The sequence below is a fragment of the Panthera pardus genome, unplaced genomic scaffold (genome assembly GCF_024362965.1).
Source record: "Panthera pardus isolate Hobbes unplaced genomic scaffold, ASM2436296v1 HiC_scaffold_12, whole genome shotgun sequence".
NCBI classification, from domain to species: domain Eukaryota; kingdom Metazoa; phylum Chordata; class Mammalia; order Carnivora; family Felidae; genus Panthera; species Panthera pardus.
Genome location: NW_026526677.1, coordinates 56,535,961 through 56,556,298, shown reverse-complemented (window position 1 = coordinate 56,556,298; position 20,338 = coordinate 56,535,961). Strand labels below are relative to the sequence as shown.

Below are 20,338 nucleotides of genomic sequence, written 5' to 3'. Positions count from 1 at the left end.
AGAGTATTTGTTCTTTTAAAGTACACACAGAATGTTCAGCATAAACCAGTGTCAAGTTAGTTTATTTATTATTTTTTTTTTATTTTCCTAATTTTTTTTTATTTTTTATTTTTTATTTTTTTTTATTTATTTATTTATTTATTTATTTATTTATTTTTTTTTAATATATGAAATTTACTGTCAAATTGGTTTCCATACAACACCCAGTGCTCATCCCAAAAGGTGCCCTCCTCAATACCCATCACCCACCCTGCCCTCCCTCCCACCCCCCATCAACCCTCAGTTTGTTCTCAGTTTTTAACAGTCTCTTATGCTTTGGCTCTCTCCCACTCTAACCTCTTTTTTTTTTTTTTTTTCCTTCCCCTCCCCCATGGGTTTCTGTTATGTTTCTCAGGATCCACATAAGAGTGAAACCATATGGTATCTGTCTTTCTCTATATGGCTTATTTCACTTAGCATCACACTCTCCAGTTCCATCCACATTGCTACAAAAGGCCATATTTCATTTTTTCTCATTGCCACGTAGTATTCCATTGTGTATATAAACCACAATTTCTTTATCCATTCATCAGTTGATGGACATTTAGGCTCTTTCCATAATTTGGCTATTGTTGAGAGTGCCGCTATAAACATTGGGGTACAGGTGCCCCTATGCATCAGTACTCCTGTATCCCTTGGATAAATTCCTAGCAGTGCTATTGCTGGGTCATAGGGTAGGTCTATTTTTAATTTTCTGAGGAACCTCCACACTGCTTTCCAGAGCGGCTGCACCAATTTGCATTCCCACCAACAGTGCAAGAGGGTTCCTGTTTCTCCACATCCTCTCCAGCATCTATAGTCTCCTGATTTCTTCATTTTGGCCACTCTGACTGGCGTGAGGTGGTATCTGAGTGTGGTTTTGATTTGTATTTCCCTGATAAGGAGCGACGTTGAACATCTTTTCATGTGCCTGTTGGCCATCCGGATGTCTTCTTTAGAGAAGTGTCTATTCATGTTTTCTGCCCATTTCTTCACTGGGTTATTTGTTTTTCGGGTGTGGAGTTTGATGAGCTCTTTATAGATTTTGGATACTAGCCCTTTGTCCGATGTGTCATTTGCAAATATCTTTTCCCATTCCGTTGGTTGCCTTTTAGTTTTGTTGGTTGTTTCCTTTGCTGTGCAGAAGCTTTTTATCTTCATAAGGTCCCAGTAATTCACTTTTGCTTTTAATTCCCTTGCCTTTGGGGATGTGCCGAGTAAGAGATTGCTACGGCTGAGGTCAGAGAGGTCTTTTCCTGCTTTCTCCTCTGAGGTTTTGATGGTTTCCTGTCTCACATTCAGGTCCTTTATCCATTTTGAGTTTATTTTTGTGAATGGTGTGAGAAAGTGGTCTAGTTTCAACCTTCTGCATGTTGCTGTCCAGTTCTCCCAGCACCATTTGTTAAAGAGACTGTCTTTTTTCCATTGGATGTTCTTTCCTGCTTTGTCAAAGATGAGTTGGCCATACGTTTGTGGGTCTAGTTCTGGGGTTTCTATTCTATTCCATTGGTCTATGTGTCTGTTTTTATGCCAATACCATGCTGTCTTGATGATGACAGCTTTGTAGTAGAGGCTAAAGTCTGGGATTGTGATGCCTCCTGCTTTGGTCTTCTTCTTCAAAATTACTTTGGCTATTCGGGGCCTTTTGTGGTTCCATATGAATTTTAGGATTGCTTGTTCTAGTTTCGAGAAGAATGCTGGTGTAATTTTGATTGGGATTGCATTGAATGTGTAGATAGCTTTGGGTAGTATTGACATTTTGACAATATTTATTCTTCCAATCCATGAGCAGGGAATGTCTTTCCATTTCTTTATATCTTCTTCAATTACCTGCATAAGCTTTCTATAGTTTTCAGCATGCAGATCTTTTACATCTTTGGTTAGATTTATTCCTAGGTATTTTATGCTTCTTGGTGCAATTGTGAATGGGATCAGTTTCTTCATTTGTCTTTGTTGCTTCATTGTTAGTGTATAAGAATGCAACTGATTTCTGTACATTGATTTTGTATCCTGCAACTTTGCTGAATTCATGTATCAGTTCTAGCAGACTTTTGGTGGAGTCTATCGGATTTTCCATGTATAATATCATGTCATCTGCAAAAAGCGAAAGCTTGACTTCATCTTTGCCAATTTTGATGCCTTTGATTTCCTTTTGTTGTCTGATTGCTGATGCTAGAACTTCCAGCACTATATTAAACAACAGCGGTGACAGTGGGCATCCCTGTCGTGTTCCTGATCTCAGGGAAAAAGCTCTCAGTTTTTCCCCGTTGAGGATGATGTTAGCTGTGGGCTTTTCATAAATGGCCTTTATGATCTTTAAGTATGTTCCTTCTATCCCGACTTTCTCAAGGGTTTTTATTAAGAAAGGGTGCTGGATTTTGTCAAAGGCCTTTTCTGCATCGATTGACAGGATCATATGGTTCTTCTCTTTTTTTTTGTTAATGTGATGTATCACGTTGATCGATTTGCGAATGTTGAACCAGCCCTGCATCCCAGGAATGAATCCCACTTGATCATGGTGAATAATTCTTTTTATATGCTGTTGAATTCGATTTGCTAGTATCTTATTAAGAATTTTTGCATCCATATTCATCAGGGATATTGGCCTGTAGTTCTCTTTTTTTACTGGGTCTCTGTCTGGCTTAGGAATCAAAGTAATACTGGCTTCATAGAATGAGTCTGGAAGTTTTCCTTCCCTTTCTATTTCTTGGAATAGCTTGAGAAGGATAGGTATTATCTCTGCTTTAAATGTCTGGTAGAACTCCCCTGGGAAGCCATCTGTTCCTGGACTCTTATTTGTTGGGAGATTTTTGATAACCGATTCAATTTCTTCGCTGGTTATGGGTCTGTTCAAGCTTTCTATTTCCTCCTGATTGAGTTTTGGAAGAGTGTGGGTGTTTAGAAATTTGTCCATTTCTTCCAGGTTGTCCAATTTGTTGGCATATAATTTTTCATAGTATTCCCTGATAATTGTTTGTATCTCTGAGGGATTGGTTGTAATCATTCCATTTTCATTCATGATTTTATCTATTTGGGTCATCTCCCTTTTCTTTTTGAGAAGCCTGGCTAGAGGTTTGTCAATTTTGTTTATTTTTTCAAAGAACCAACTCTTGGTTTCGTTGATCTGCTCTACAGTTTTTTTAGATTCTGTATTGTTTATTTCTGCTCTGATCTTTATTATTTCTCTTCTTCTGCTGGGTTTAGGCTGCCTTTGCTGTTCTGCTTCTATTTCCTTTAGGTGTGCTGTTAGATTTTGTATTTGGGATTTTTCTTGTTTCTTGAGATAGGCCTGGATTGCAATGTATTTTCCTCTCAGGACTGCCTTCGCTGCATCCCAAAGTGTTTGGATTGTTGTATTTTCATTTTCGTTTGTTTCCATATATATTTTAATTTCTTCTCTAATTGCCTGGTTGACCCACTCATTCGTTAGTAGGGTGTTCTTTAACCTCCATGCTTTTGGAGGTTTTCCAGACTTTTTCCTGTGGTTGATTTCAAGCTTCATAGCATTGTGGTCTGAAAGTATGCATGGTATAATTTCAATTCTTGTAAACTTATGAAGGGCTGTTTTGTGACCCAGTATATGATCTATCTTGGAGAATGTTCCATGTGCACTCGAGAAGAAAGTATATTCTGTTGCTTTGGGATGCAGAGTTCTAAATATATCTGTCAAGTCCATCTGATCCAATGTATCATTCAGGGCCCTTGTTTCTTTATTGACTGTGTGTCTAGATGATCTATCCATTTCTGTAAGTGGGGTGTTAAAGTCCCCTGCAATGACCACATTCTTATCAATAAGGTTGCTTATGTTTATGAGTAATTGTTTTATATATCTGGGGGCTCGGGTATTTGGCGCATAGACATTTATAATAGTTAGCTCTTCCTGGTGGATAGACCCTGTGATTATTATATAATGCCCTTCTTCATCTCTTGTTACAGCCTTTAATTTAAAGTCTAGTTTGTCTGATATAAGTATGGCTACTCCAGCTTTCTTTTGGCTTCCAGGAGCATGATAGATAGTTCTCCATCCCCTCACTCTCAATCTAAAGGTGTCCTCAGATCTAAAATGAGTCTCTTGTAGACAGCAAATAGATGGGTCTTGTTTTTTTATCCATTCTGATACCCTATGTCTTTTAGTTGGCGCGTTTAATCCATTTACATTCAGTGTTATTATAGAAAGATATGGGTTTAGAGTCATTGTGATGTCTGTATGTTTTATGCTTGTAGTGATGTCTCTGGTACTTTGTCTCACAGGATCCCCCTTAGGATCTCTTGTAGGGCTGGTTTTGTGGTGACAAATTCCTTCAGTTTTTGTTTGTTTGGGAAGACCTTTATCTCTCCTTCTATTCTAAATGACAGACTTGCTGGATAAAGGATTCTCGGCTGCATATTTTTTCTGTTTAGCACACTGTAGATATCGTGCCAAGCCTTTCTGGCCTGCCAAGTTTCAAAGGAGAGATCAGTCACGAGTCTTATAGGTCTCCCTTTATATGTGAGGGCACGTTTATCCCTTGCTGCTTTCAGAATTTTCTCTTTATCCTTGTATTTTGCCAGTTTCACTATGATATGTCGTGCAGAAGATCGATTCAAGTTACGTCTGAAGGGAGTTCTCTGTGCCTCTTGGATTTCAATGCCTTTTTCCTTCCCCAGTTCAGGGAAGTTCTCAGCTATAATTTGTTCAAGTACCCCTTCAGCACCTTTCCCTCTCTCTTCCTCCTCTGGGATACCAATTATGCGTATATTATTTTTTTTTAGTGTATCACTTAGTTCTCTAATTTTCCCCTCATACTCCTGGATTTTTTTATCTCTCTTTCTTTCAGCTTCCTCTTTCTCCATAACTTTATCTTCTAGTTCACCTATTCTCTCCTCTGCCTCTTCAAGCCGAGCCATCGTGGTTTCCATTTTGTTTTGCATTTCGTTTAAAGCGTTTTTCAGCTCCTCGTGACTGTTCCTTAGTCCCTCGATCTTTGTGGCAAGAGATTCTCTGCTGTCCTGTATACTGTTTTCAAGCCCAGCGATTAATTTTATGACTATTATTCTAAATTCACTTTCTGTTATATTATTTAAATCCTTTTTGATCAGTTCATTAGCTGTTGTTATTTCCTGGAGATTCTTCTGAGGGGAATTCTTCCGTTTGGTCATTTTGGAGAGTCCCTGGCGTGGTGAGGACCTGCAGGGCACTTCCCCTGTGCTGTGGTGTATAACTGGAGTTAGTGGGCGGGGCCGCAGTCCGACCCGATGTCTGCCCCCAGCCCACTGCTGGGGCCACAGTCAGACTGGTGTGTGCCTTCTCTTCCCCTCTCCTAGGGGCGGGATTCACTGTGGGGTGGCGTGTCCCGTCTGGGCTACTTGCACACTGCCAGGCTTGTGGTGCTGGGGATCTGGCGTATTAGCTGGGGTGGGTAGGCAAGGTGCACGGGGGCTGGAGGGGAAGGCTTAGCTCGCTTCTCCTTAGGTGATCCACTTCAGGAGGGGCCCTGTGGCAGCGGGAGGGAGTCAGATCCGCTGCCGGAGGTTTGGCTCCGCAGAAGCACAGAGTTGGGTGTTTGCGCGGAGCGAGCAAGTTCCCTGGCAGGAACTGGTTCCCTTTGGGATTTTGGCTGGGGGATGGGCGGGGGAGATGGCGCTGGTGCCTTTGTTCCCCGCCAAGCTGAGCTCTGCCGTCGGGGGCTCAGCAGCTCTCCCTCCCTTTGTCCTCCAGCCTTCCCGCTTTCCGAGCAGAGCTGTTAACTTATGACCTCCCAGACGCTAAGTCGTGCTTGCTGTCGGAACACAGTCTGTCCGGCCCCTCCGCTTTTGCCAGCCAGACTCGGGGGCTCTGCTTGGCCGGCGAGCCGCCCCTCCGCCCCGGCTCCCTCCCGCCAGTCCGTGGAGCGCCCACCGCCTCGCCGCCCTTCCTACCCTCTTCCGTGGGCCTCTCGTCTGCGCTTGGCTCCGGAGACTCCGTTCTGCTAATCCTCTGGCGGTTTTCTGGGTTCTTTAGGCAGGTGTAGGTGGAATCTAAGTGATCGGCAGGACGCGCTGTGAGCCCCGCGTCCTCCTACGCCGCCATCTTCCGGAACCCCTCAAGTTAGTTTAAAAGTATTGATATCAGAGTATGTTCTCTGACCATCAGAATTAAATTAAAAATCAATTAACAGATACCTGAAAAATCCCCAGATATTTGGAAATTAAATTATTTAAACACAACAATCTGTGGCTGCCTTAAAACACACACACACACAACTTTATGGCAAAAGCTATTTATTATCTCTCACCATTCTGGGTGTTGACTATGCATTTCTTTTGCAGGTTTTTCCTGAGATTACTCAAGGAGCTGCATACATCTTAGAGGGTCTGCTAGAGGGCTAGGCCTTTTTTCCAAATGGTCTTTCATCCTCAATTATGCTAAACTGGGCTTCCTTACATAATGGAGATACATTCCAAGAAATCAACTTTACTTGCACTTATCAAATCTCTGCATCAAATTTGCATATGTTCCATCAAAGCAGATCACATGGATAAGCCCGGAATCAATGCGAGAGGGGACTACTTGGATAGCAAGAGGCATGATTCATTGGGAATAACAGTTTACCAAAATCAATGGGACTTTGGTTAAATCATTTTTCTCATCTATAATGGAGTTTATGATATCCATCCTCAGAATTGTGTGGATTGAATGAAAGGGTATAATCCTATGTGATAAAATTTGTTTAGAGTGTTTTTAAGAAACCAAAGGTAATTTAGAATGGCAAATACTACCATCTACCATTATTTATTTCCTACACATGCCAGGCATTGTCCTAAATAGTAGAGTTGCAACAGACACAGTCCTTACCTTAGAGAAATGATATTTTGAAGGTAAAGTAACTAAGCCCATATTAGATTTACAGACTTTATAACTTTATCCACATGTCAAGCCAAAAAGTTTTATAAACTCAACTGTGGCTTGACATTTGGATGTGCTTATGTTAAATTTTATATTAAAATCAGTTAATTGACATTGTTAATACACCAAGATTATGTATCTATAAGATACATCTGTAAGATGTGGCTTTTCAAAGCATCATTTAAAAAAAACTATCTCTTGGGGCGTTTGGGTGGCTCGTCAGTTAAGCTTTCGGCTCTTGATTTCAGCTCAGGTCATGATCTCACCGTTCTTGAGATCAAGCCTCACGTCTTGAGATTAAGATTCTCTCCCTCTCTTTCTACCCTTTCTGCACTCAACATATGCATGCTTTCTCTCAAAAAATTAATAATTAAAAAAAATTTTGAAGTAAAGTGAAAGACAACACACAGGATGGGAAAAAATAATCTGCAAATCATGTATCTGATGAGGGACTTTTATCTAGAATACATGAAAACTTTACAATAAAGACAAAGACAAGGGGTACCTGGGTGGCTCAGTCAGTTGAGTGACCGACTCTTGATTTTGGTTCAGGTCATGATCTCACTGTTGTGAGATTGAGCCCCATGTTGGGTTCCATGATGAGTGTGGAGCCTACTTGGGATTCTCTCTCTCTCTCTGTCTCTCTCTGTCTCTCTCTGTCTCTCTCCCTCTCTCTGCCCCTCTCCCCCACTTGTACTCTCTCTCTAAATAAATAAATATTTTTTAAAGGACAAAGACAAAATAAAACAGCGACAGTCCATTTTAAAAATGGGCAAAAGGTCTGAATAGACAGACATTTCTCCAGAGAAGATACACAGATGACTAATAAGCACATGAAAATATACTTGACATCATTAGTCATCAAGGAAATACAGATCAAAACTACAATGAGATACTACTTCATACTCACTAGAATGGCTAGAATCAAAAAGAAAGACATTAACAAGTGTTTTCCAGATGTGGAGAAATGTTAACCCTCACACCCTGCTGGGGGGATTATCAAATGAGGCAGAAAACAGCCTGGCATTTCCCCAGTGGTTCAATATAGCATTATTTTATGACCAAGTAATTCCAGTCCTAGGTATATACCCAAGAGAAAAGAAAGCAGGTTTACACAAAAACTTGTACACTAATGTGTAAAGGAACATTATTCATATTAGACAAAAAACTGAAATCACCCAAGTGTCGGTTAACTGACAAATGGATAAATAAAATGTGGTGTATCCAATAGAATGTTATATAACCATAAAAAGGAATGAAATACTGATACATATTACATCATGGATGAACCTTGAAACATTATACTAATTCAAAGAAGCCAATCACAAAAGACCACATATGGTTCTATTTATATTAAATGTTCAGAATATGGGCTCCTGGGTGGGTCAGTCAGGTAAGCATCCAACTTCAGCTTAGGTCATGATCTCACCGTTCAGAGTTCGAGCCCCACATCAGGCTCTGTGCTGACAGCTCACTGCTAAAAAATGTTCAGAATAGGCAAATCTGTATATAGAGAAAGAACAATAATTGAAATGAGGGGTGAGGGAGCAATAGTTAAAGGATACGAGGTTTCTTTTGGAGGTGATTAAAATGTTCTAAAAATTGATTGTGGTGATAGTTGCATATCTGTGAATATACTGTAAATCATTGAACTGTACACTTTAAATGGATGAATCTTACAGTATATGCAAGCTTTATCTCAGTAAACAGTTGTTAGAAGAATAAACAGGTTTTTGCAAGGCTGTTTACCAAACACTGTCTCCAAACCAAAAATTCTAATTGCTTTATAAAGATGTATATGATATCCAAAACCACTGAATTGTACACTTAAAAATGATTAAGATGGCAAATTTTATGTAATGTGAATTTTATCTCCATTTTTAAAAAGATGTATGCTTAATCTTAGGAATACAAGATAAATACAGCAATGAGAGCTCAGTGAAACAAGTCAGAAGTCAGAGAATTTTTTTTTTTTTTTTCTGAGTAGGCTCCATGCCCAGTGTGGGGCTTGAACTCATAACCCTGAGATCAAGAGTCACTTACTCTGCCAACAGAGCCACCCAGGTGCCCCCAGAGTTCAGATCAGTTTTAATACCAGCTCTCCCGATGGAGAATCTAGAGAGTGATCAGAATCGCATGCCAGAAGGGTTCAGTGAGTACACTTGTTTGTCCAGAAGTCCCACAGAAGGCTATAAAGTGAGGGTTGGAATTATCAAATAATCAACATTTTCTCAGTGGAACCTTCCAATGTCGAAGGAAGAGACCACCTCTCTAATATGTGAAACACTGAAACTGACTTTACTACTTGCTAAGCAAGAGAGTAATACTTACAAACACAATCTCTAAACAAAATAGAACCGATATACAAGGTTTTAAGAATTGTGGATTTCAGGGATTGGCAGATTTTCAAAACTGAAAATGTTTTACAGATTGGCTCACCTCTGGCTGTGGTGTATAGGGATTGGTGGACTGTCAGAAGCAGGAGTAGAAGCTTGAACACTGGTGATTTCTGGAGTGAGGCTGTGGTTTACTGGCTGCCTTGCAGATGTGTGGGGCTGTCACTGGCTGACTTTCAGCGGCCTGGCTATTAGAGCAAAGCAGTTACTGTTTGATTGGGACAGGTTTAGACTGGTTCTGCGGTTACGTGCTTATGGCTTAGAACAAGAGTCAAAGCACAACCAGTCTTTCTGTTTCTTGAATTTGGAGAATTCAGTTTGGAGAATTTTACTGCTGTATTTTATTATTTCTGATAGCTACATCGTAATTTAACTTAAATCTTTACCCAGTAGTTCAGTCAGGAGTCATGGAAGTTTTTAACCAGGGAGTGACGTGGTGACCTTTGCAAACTTGTAAGAGGAAGATTATAGAGAAGAAAAAGTCCAAGAGATAGGTTAAAAGGCTGTCAAAAAGGCTGGATTTTAGGATATCCTGAGGCCTAGCCTTCCTAAGAGGGGAAGAATACAGACTTGATGGTGTATTCATATCTTCCTGTTCAGAAGTTAGGTTTGATGTGTCTTGTCAAGATGCGAGTGTGCCATTTGCCCTCATTTCTGTTCTTGTGTTTCCTCTCCTCTCCCTACTTCTATTCCCCGCTCCCTCTCCCCCTCTCCAAGTGAAAAATTAACCTCTATGCCAAGGAAGCATTGCTAGTGAATACCAAGATTATTCTAATTAGTAAATCAAGAATAACTTAAAAAACACATTGAGGAAAAAGTGCCTTGATGTCTCACCATTTTCTTGGTTTTCTTAGATAATTAAGTTGAAAGCTGAAGCCCGGCTGGACCTGCTAAAGCAGATCGGTGTTTCTGTGGACACGTGGCTAAAGAGTGCAATGAATCAAGTAATGGAAGAACTGGAAAATGAACGATGGGCTCGCCTTCCTGCAGTGACCAATAATGGCACTTTACACTCGGTAGGATTTCTCTTCTTGGCTGTAATGGGCAGACTTTCACTGAAGGATGCTCTTCTTTGACTGTGTCACCAAACCTGATAATAGCCAAAATTTAAAAGAAAAAATAACGGTTTTGCTAGCAGTTTGGTTTCTTTTCTTTGGCCTGTCACTGAGTTGAACTTGGTGCAGGAAGAGGGAAAAAGTCATGCTTTTTATTTTTAATATGCAGTGAAGAACATATTATCACTAGTTGGTTTATTAGTGCCACTTTACCAAATTCCTTATCCCATCATGAAGTAGATATGTTTCTTGTCTGGAAGTCATGGAATAAAAATTTTAATCTAGTGTTTCTGAAGTTCTCAGAGGTCTTCTCTGAAAACTGACATCCAGAGAGTCAGAAACAATCTTATAAAGAGAAAAGGGGGTGCCTGGATGGCTCAGTTGGTTGAACGTCCAACTCTTGGTTTCACCTCAGGTCATGCATGATCTCACCGGTCATGCATGATCTCACACTTCATGAGATCAAGCCCCATGTGCCTGGGATTCTCCCTCTCCCTCTCTCTCTGCCTCTCTCTCTCTTTCTCTGTAAATAAGTAAATAAACTTAAAAGAAAAAAGAAAGGAACACTTTTAGTCTCTGGCTTAATTATTTGATTCACAAGGGCTTTCACACTCTGTTCACTGTATTTTTCATCAGGGAGAGAGTGCAAGTATGGTCAGAGCTCAAGCTAGCATTTTCTTGCTTCAAGTCCAGGGCATTTTCCACTTTGATGTCATCCAGTTCAACCTTAGCTAATAGCTTAATTAATATAGCTACTCAGCTGATGGTAAACTAGACCTCATGTTGGAGATCTGAGTGCCAGAAAAGTTCATTGACTTGCCTGTTATTACATAAGTGGATATATGATGTCTATAGCTGGTCAGACTAAAGTAATTCCTACTGCTGCTTCCTACCCATTACTCTTGTCTCATCCTGTTTATTTCCTTATGGCATTTCTTACGATCTTTGCTTTGTGTTCTTTGTCTATCTTCCTCTCTGGAATGTAATTACCATGTCTGTCTCATTCAGTGCACAGCAAAGTGCCTGGCACATAGTAAGCACTCAATAAATAATCTGTTGAAGGAAGAAATGAAAGAATGGATGGCTGAATAGATGGAATAGTGGCAAACTAAAAGCTAAAACTCTAATCTCACAACTTCCTACTGTATCCAAAGTGCCTCTTCAGCGCTTGTGCCCTTCAGATAAAAGGCATCCTTGCGAGAGAAATTGGCTAAAGTTTAAGAACATTCCTGAAAGTTTTGTCAATTTTTTCACATAGCATTCTGATTTTCTAATGGGAATACGCTTGCGCATTTTAAAAAGATTGCGTGTGGGTGTGCATTTTAAGGAAAAGCAATCTATTGAAAGTTTATTTTTATTTGACTATTAATGGTAATCCAGCTAGAGAAAATAGGCACACATCACCTACTTGACGTCAGGGATAGAAGAGCCTGGCCTGTTTTTAATACAATAGAGTTGTTCCATGTCATGGAATATCTCTTTCTAATGCATCTTTTGAATGTCACAGTTACCATCTACTTCAAGTAATTTTGTTGTACAGAATTTAGGATGACAGCAAATCCCAGGCACACACTTTCTTTTGGCCTCTTCAGTAGCACTGTTGGCAACCAATAAACCCATGATTTCTCTTGGACTAGTATCTTTTCTAACTAAATCAACTGGGCAGGCATTTATCCCCTCCCTGTGTGCCTACTTCCTGAGCACATTGGAGATGAACAAGAATTGGTCTCTCTCCTTGAAGAGCTTGCAAGCTGGTAGAGCAGACAGACCTCAGACCTTTATAGATCTTAGTGATCCATGGCAGTGTATGACTGGGTTCCTCTGTGGCAAACTTGAAACGCCTACTTCTAACTCATCAACACACCTTGGAAAAAACCCTTCTCTCTGTGTTTCAGAGAGAAAGTTAAGTTAAATGATCTAAGATCCCCTCCAACTCCAAAATCTTACGATTTTGTGAAATGCTATTAAAAAAGTTTAATACCAGGTGGAAAAATAGGAAAGACGTTTGCCCCGTGAAGGAACTGTCAGTTGAGATAGTCCTTGAAGAATTTTAACATGAGATAAAGAAGGGCTTCTGAGTGTGAGGGAAGGAAATGAAGAAGATATGCCTAGTACAGTCTGTCAATGAGTAGTACATTCTGGTAGTAAGTGTTGAATAAATTCGGTGTTTTTGAGAACTGTCCAAAGACATGAGCTCATCTAGAAACATCACATTTTCTGCGAAGAGAACATTTTGCAATCCTAACGCATTCTTCCTTACCTCTAGTCAGTATTATGGAGCTTGTGTCATCCTGCTTTCAGCTGAGGGATATATTTTGTGGAAGCTCTACTAACAGTCCAGTAGTGCCCCCTTTATCCATGGTGTCACTTTTCTTGGTTTCAGTTACCATGGTCAGCCATGGAAGCAACTATCTAGATGCAGATGATCCTCCTGACCTGTTGTCAGAAGGTCAGTGGTAGCTTAACGCTGCATTACAATGCCTACGTCATTCACCTCACTTCATCTTGTCACGTAGGCATTTTATCTCACATCACCACAGGAAGAAGGGTAAGTACAGTACAATAAGATATTTTGAGAGAGAGAGACCACGTTCACAAACTTTTATTACAGTATATTATTGTAACTTATGTGTTACTACTATTGTTATTTATCTCTTACTGGGCCTGATTTATAAATTAAACTGTAGCACAGGTATGTATGTGTAGGAAAAAACATAGTCTGTAGGGTGTGGTCCTACTGGTACTTCTGTGGGTTCAAACATCCACTTGCAGTCTTGGAACATATCTCCTGCTGATAAGGAAAGGAGGCTACTGTATAAATAAAGGAGAGATGTGGGCACAAAACAGCTTAATGAAGTCCCAGCATTTATTTAACCTGCTTTTAAATGACTGCACTGAAGTAATTTAGAAGAAGTTGTATCTCTTCTCTTCACACTGGCAGCTGCTGGCTAGGATCATGAAGCAGAAATACACATCTGGGGACCAAATTATTTCTTCCATTATAGATGCCAACAAAAGCATTAGTCATCAAGTTTAGAGTTCCCTTCTATCGGGAAAACATGGTTAATTTTAATGTTACACATTAACAGTGTAAAGGGCCTTATTAGAAGATAAATGTTTTTAAAATATATAGTCTTTTTACCTTACAGAATAAGGAAGGAACTATACTTTCTTGAGTATTAACTTTTTGCCTTCTATATTATGCTGTGGTACAGATAGAGGGTTGGGAAGAAACATAGAAAAAGAATCACAGAATACAGCAATATTTTTTAATGGAGAACAGTCTGTTAATATAGCTACTCAGCTGATGGTAAACTAGAGCTCATACATACCTCTTATGGTTAGATTGCTACCAGTAGCCCAGTCAGCCTTTCTGCCAGTCATTCCTCCCTTCTCTTATTTTCCTTTCTTCTCTTACTCAAAAACCCATACTCAGTTTAATTTTGAAGTTATATTAATTTTAGAATAGAAAAAGGTATAAAACTGGATTAGAAAAAAATTAGAAAGTTAGGTAGAGGAAAAAAATGACCCCAAACTCCGTCCTTATGACACCACTGTTAGCAACTTGATGTAATTCTGTCCTCTTTCTATTCTTTTTTTAAACATATTTGTCATAGGGGCGCCTGGGTGGCTCAGTCGGTTAAGCGTCCGACTTCAGCTCAGGTCACGATCTCGCGGTCCGAGAGTTCGAGCTCCGCGTCGGGCTCTGGGCTGATGGCTCAGAGCCTGGAGCCTGCTTCTGATTCTGTGTCTCCCTCTCTCTCTGCCCCTCCCCTGTTCATGCTCTGTCTCCCTCTGTCTCAAAAATAAATAAACGTTAAAAAAAAAATTAAAAAAAAAACAAAACCATATTTGTCATAATAAAGTTAATTTTGTATATTTTTCCATCTAGCATTCCATTTTGCTGGATAGTCTTCATAATCTTTCTTTTCATGTCTGTGTAGTATTCCCTCAGGAAGGCATACCATAATTTACTTAACTGCTCTCTTATAGGTTCAATATTTAGATTGCTTCCAGATATTATAAATAAATAATACTCTGAAAGAGTGTCTCTGAAAGAGATATATGTGTACATACTTCTTTTTTCCATAGTAGGAATAGATTTCTATAATACAGATTCTTAGAAGTAGAATTCATAGGTTGGAGATTTATAGTTCTTCGTTTAAGGTTGGGTTTTGTTCTTTTTTTCCCCCTAGATTCTCAAACTATAGCTGACAGTGTTTACATGACTTCCTTATCTTCAGCCATTTCCCCTATCATTTCCCCTATATAACAGACATCCTGGCATCCACTTTGTTGTGCAGCCTCCCTAAGAGCGTGAGCATTTTGCAGAGTTGCATAGAAATAAATTCTGACTTTCCTCATCATGAAGACCATGCTGAATAATGTGTTTGAAAGGCAAGGAAATTAAATATTTTTAAACATCAGGATGGTAGTTTAGTTCTCATCTGCCTCGTTAAATGCCTAATAGTCTTTGCAGTATAATGGGTTTTGTTTTTGAAATATGAAAATCTGTTTGTTGGCTTGTCCTGATCCCAAAGAAAAGAAACAATGGCTTTTTGTAATGAAATAAATGTAAACAGTAGAAAATAATAGCATATACCTGCAAAAATTTTTAGGCACTTCCGTATTTACAGTTTTTCCAAGTGGTTAGTGGTCTTGTTATTGGATTAAACTCCATACCCAAATAGACCACACTATTATTGAAACTGAAGTTTCATATTTTCAGTAGGATCAATTTAATTCAATTCAGTAAGCATGTGTGGAGCCTGCATGCCTCATGAGACCCTTTGCTAAGTGCCGGGAGTTACAAACTGAGTATAATGTCTGCTGAGTTTGTATCCACAGATTGAGAGAACCAGTCTCACTAACAGCCAAGACCAAAAGATGGGCATTGAAAAGATGTGGAGAATTTCAGTTCTAAGAGAAGTATCTCCAGCTGTATTGTGTTCTTTAACTTTCTGCATACCCATAACAACAAGTAAAGTACCTGACACAAATCCATATACGTAGTACATGTTCAAAAATACTAATCCACACCTGAAGATAAGCAGTCTAATTCCACCAACTGACCTTAAAATACTATTAAAAAGAGGAAGTTCACAAAAAAGCATCTCTACTGTACCAGGTACTATGTTAGGCACATTCATACATTATTTCAATTAATGATCACAATGGTCCTGAATGTATTTACAGATGAGAAGACAGACTTGGAAGAATTAAATATCTCCCAGTGGCACATAGCTAGTAAGTGGAGAGAGCTAGATTTGAACCCGCATATGTCTGCTTCTAAAGCCCTGCTCTTTACCATACTTTTTTTTCCTTTGATGATTCTGTTGAATCATCATTGAACATCCTATTTTTGATGTAATTAATCATCTTATAACATCTTCAGGTACTACGTGGCCAATTGCCATTAAAATTCTCAAGCTTTACTGATATTTTTTGACAGCTTTGCTGAGGTATAATTGATAATATAGTAGGCTACACATATTTAAAGTGTACAATTGGATATATTTTGACATGTGTATACAGCAGTGAAACCCTTGTGACAATTAAGATAATGAACATATCCACCACCCTCAAAAATTTCCTCATGCTCCTTCCAGCCCTTCAGTCAACCACTGATCTGCTCCCATTGTGGTTTAGTTTATATTTCCTAGAATTTTGTATGAACAGAATCATACAATATGTACCTTTTTTAAAATTTTTGGTCTTTCACTCAACGTGATTATTTTGAGGATCATCCGTGTTATTGCTCATCAATAATTGATTGGTTTTTTTTTTTTATTGCTGAGTAGTATTCCATTGTATGAGTACACCACAGTTTGTTTATCAGTTCACCTGATGATGGGCATTTGGGTTTTGGAGAGACTATTACAAGTAAAACTGCTTATGTTTTGAGTGGGTCAGACAGTGGGTATGTGTTTAACATTTTAGGAAACTTCCAAAGTGGTCGTACCATTTTACATGCCCATCCAAAGGGTGCTAGTGTTTTAGTTGTTTCACAGCCTCACCAACACTTGGTATGGTTGGTCTTTCATTTTAGATATTCTAATGGGTGTGCAGTAGTGTATCGCTATATTTTTGATTTGTATCTCACCGATAATGTTGAGCATCTTTTCATATGCTTATTTGCCATCTGCATATATTTTTTGGTGAAGTGTCTGTTCAGATCTTTTGCCTATATTTTATTGCTTGTTTTCTTTTTATTGAGTTTTGAGAATTCTTTTTGTATTCTGTATACAAACCCTTTATCAGATAGATGATTAATTTTCTCCCAAATCAAGTCTATGGCTTGTCTTTTCATTTTAACAGTATCTTTTAAAGACCAGACATTTTTAAGTTTGATGAAGTCCCCACTTACTTTTTTTTTTTCTTTTATGGACCATGCTGTGGTGTGGTATGGTAGCTTTCACAAGCTATGATTTCTTTGACAAATAAATCTTTGCCAAACCCAAGGTCATATAGATTTTCTCCTATATTTTCTTCTAGAAATTTTATAGTTTTGGGTTATACAGTTAAATCTGTGACCCAGTTTGAGTTAATCTTTGTATATATGTATATGTATATCCTTTGTGTTGTTGTTGAAAAGACTGCCCTTTCTCCACTGAATTACCTTCACATCTTTGTCAAAAATCAATTAACCATATATGTGTGGGTTTATTTTTGGACTTTTTGTTTCATTCTGTTGATCTATTTATCTGTCCTGATGCCAATGCTACATTGTTTTGATTAATGTAACTTCATAATTAGCCTTGAAGTTAGGTAGTGTAAATTCTCCAACTTTCTTCTCCCTCTCTCTCTCTTTTTTTAAATTTTAAATCCAGGATATTTAACGTCCGGCTTTCTTCTTTCTCAAGGCTGTTTTGGGTATTCTGGGTCCTTTGCATTTCCATATAAGTTTAAACTCCCATTTTCTACAAAAAAAAAAAAAAAAAAAAAAAACAAACAAACAAACAAACAAAAAAAACCCTACTAGGATTTTTAAAAATAGGATTGTGATGAATCTATCTGTAAGTCAGTTTGAAGATAGTTGATGTTTTAACAATATTGAGTCTTCCAACCCATTAACATAATACCTCCCCATTTATTTAACTTTAATTTCCCTCAGCAGTGTTTTATAGCTTTCAGTGTATAGGTCTTGCATCTTTTTTCAGATTTATCTCTATTTTAAAGTTTTTGGTGCTGTAGTGTTTTTTAAATTTCAACTTCCAATTGCTCATTGCTAACATACAGAAATATAATTGATTTTTGCATATTGATCTTCTATCCTGCAACTTTGCTAAACTCATTTATTAGTTGTAGTAGCTTTTGTGTAGGTTTTCTGTGTAGATAATCATGTCACCTGCATATTATTACTACTGTAACTGTTAGCATCTCCAGTAGTTTAGGGCCAATGGATGTTCTTGCCTTGTTTCTGCACTTAGGGAGAAAGCATTCAGTCTTTTACCATTAAGTATGATGTTAACAGATGGGTTTTTGTAGATGCCCTGTACCATATTGAGGAGTTTCCTCTATTTAATTTACTAATATGAATGGATGCTGAATCTTGTGAAATGATTTTTCTTTTTTAGTTTGTTTATATGGTAAATTGCATTGATGATTTTTCAAATATTAAACAAACTTTGTATTACTGATAAACTCTACTTGTATCATGATACATTACCCTTTTTATATGTTGATTGAAATTGTTAAATTGGATTTGTTAAAATTTTGATGAGCATTTTTGTCTCTGTTCATGGCAGAGATTAGTCTATAGTTTTCTTCTCTTGTAATGTTTTTGTCTGGTTTTGGTATAATGGTTGTCTCAGAATAATTTGAAAAGTATCCCTTCCTCTTCAATTTTCTGGAAGCTTATATAGAATTGTGTAGAATTTTTCTTTCTTAAATGTTTGATATACTTCATCAGAGCATGTTATCTGAGCCTGAAGTTTTCTTTATGGAAGTTTTCTTGTAACAACAAATCCGGTGTCTTTAGTAGATATAGAGTCATTCAGGTTATTCTTCTTGAGTGGATTTTGATCATTTGTGTCTTTCAAGGAATTTGTCCATTCTATCTAAGTTGCCAACTTTATTGGAACAAGTTGTTTATAATATTCCTTTATTCTTCTTTCATTATCTAGAGAATCTGTAGGGGCATCACTTCTCTCATTCTTGATATTGGTTATTTGTGTCTACACTTTATTTCTGATCATTCTGCTAGAGGTTTATTCATGTGATAAAGAACTAGATTCGGGGTGCCTGGGTGGCTCTTGGAAGCACCATCTTTGCTGAGAATTCTCAAACAGGGACTGGGCACAGGCACTCAGCAGGGTACCTTTGTCGGTTAACTGTCAGTCTTCAGCTCTGGTCCTGATCTCATAGTTCCTGAGTTCAAGCCCCCCATTGGGCTTGTTCTGGCGATGTGAAACCTGCTTGGGATTCTCTCTCCGTCTCTGCCTCTCCCACTTGCTCTCTCTTTCTCTGTCTCTCAAAATAATAAATAAATAAGTTTAAAAAAAAGAATGAATCAGCTTTTGACTTCACTGATTTCCCCCCCTGTTGTTTTTCTGTTGTCTTTTGTATTGATTTCTGCTCTGGTTTTTATTTCCTTTACTCTGATTAGTTTGGATTTAAATAGCTCTTTCCTAAGTTGAGGAAATTGTTTCCCATTCCACAGGGATCACTGTCCTTAAGTGCATCATGTCCAGGGTTCATATATTTTGAACAGTTTTTTAGTTGTTTCTGGAAGGAGTTTAAATCTGGTCCCTGACGCTCCCATCTTATCTGGAAACAGAAATCCACTTTGCTGATATTTTCAATGTTATCTTTTATAATCTACTTGTGTTGTATTTGGAATGATGTTCAATATGGTCACTTCTTTGTCCAGATGAAGCTCCGAGGTTCTGCTAGTGAGTTGTAAGGAGCAAAATAGGATAATGATTTAAGTACTTTCTAGGTATTGAGCGTGTGTTAGGGGTTTAAATATGTCACCTAATTTAATCTTTATGATATGAAGTAATTGTCTTCATTATAAGATAAGGTCATTGAAGTTGAGAAGTTCAGTAATTTGCCCAAGGTCACACAGCCGTAAATGGCACACTCAGCATTCAAACTCAAGTCTGTCAGACCCAGGGACCTAGTATTGCTTTCTAATTCATTACAGTCCCATAAAGTTGATGAAACCCTTCAGAGGTTGTTTTGCTGAGTACAAGGAGATAGCTAATAATACCAACCCAGAAATCTGCTTCTTATCTGCCCTTGCAAAGAGAGTAAGCATTTTACAACATCTAAGAAAGGAAAAACATTAGCACAGCTGGGAAGAATAGTTTTAATTGACGTTCTGTCAGGTGACAGGAAGGAAAAGGGCTAAGAGAGCAGTTGTTAAGAAACAGAGGAAGAATGTGATTTTAGAAATGCTGGGTCAAGAAAATATTGTAACAGTGAGGTTACAGAGGGTGGAAGAGGGAAAAGGCAGAAGTTGTTCCACAGTGACATACTTTGGAAAGCTTCTGGAGCCATGCAAAAGCACATGGCCCTGACCCCTTTTGCTGTCACTGCAACCTTTCATTCCCTTCTATGAGACTCAAACAATGGACTCAAAATAAAGGGGAAAGAATGGAATGTTTAGTACCAAACAGTGTTGCCAAGATAAAATGTTTTGGATTGATTCCCAGTGCCAAAGCACAGTGCATATTAACATTCCTTCTATATTTTTGGAAATGTGTTCTACCCACACCGGCTTTAATTTTAGTTTTTATAGATATACGGGTGTTTTGTGTTGTTTTGTTTCAATGCCCACAGTTGTGGGTTTTTTTTAACGTCTATAACCTTTACTAGAGTATGAAAGCAGTATCTTCTGTGTAGATATGTTTACATTTTATGGCAGTTTTTAGCATGTGATCCTCACCTTTTATATGACACAGTGCCTTTTTGGAGAACAACGGAATCATAGCCTGAGATGATTTGAAAGGTCATGATTTGAGCCTATTTTGTCATTGACCTGACTGACCATAGATGAA

At 38.4% G+C, this 20,338-nt stretch overlaps 1 protein-coding gene across 7 annotated transcripts in view; it reads left to right on the top strand.

Moving 5' to 3' along the window:
- FCHSD2 (FCH and double SH3 domains 2) overlaps positions 1-20,338 on the top strand; it is a 300,305-nt gene that overhangs the window by 265,207 nt on the left and 14,760 nt on the right. For all 7 annotated transcript variants that reach the window (XM_019449723.2, XM_053900073.1, XM_019449722.2 and 4 more), the window contains one exon: positions 10,134-10,295. In XM_019449723.2, coding sequence (XP_019305268.1) covers positions 10,134-10,295 — 162 coding nt within the window. The remainder of the gene's footprint in view (positions 1-10,133; positions 10,296-20,338) is intronic.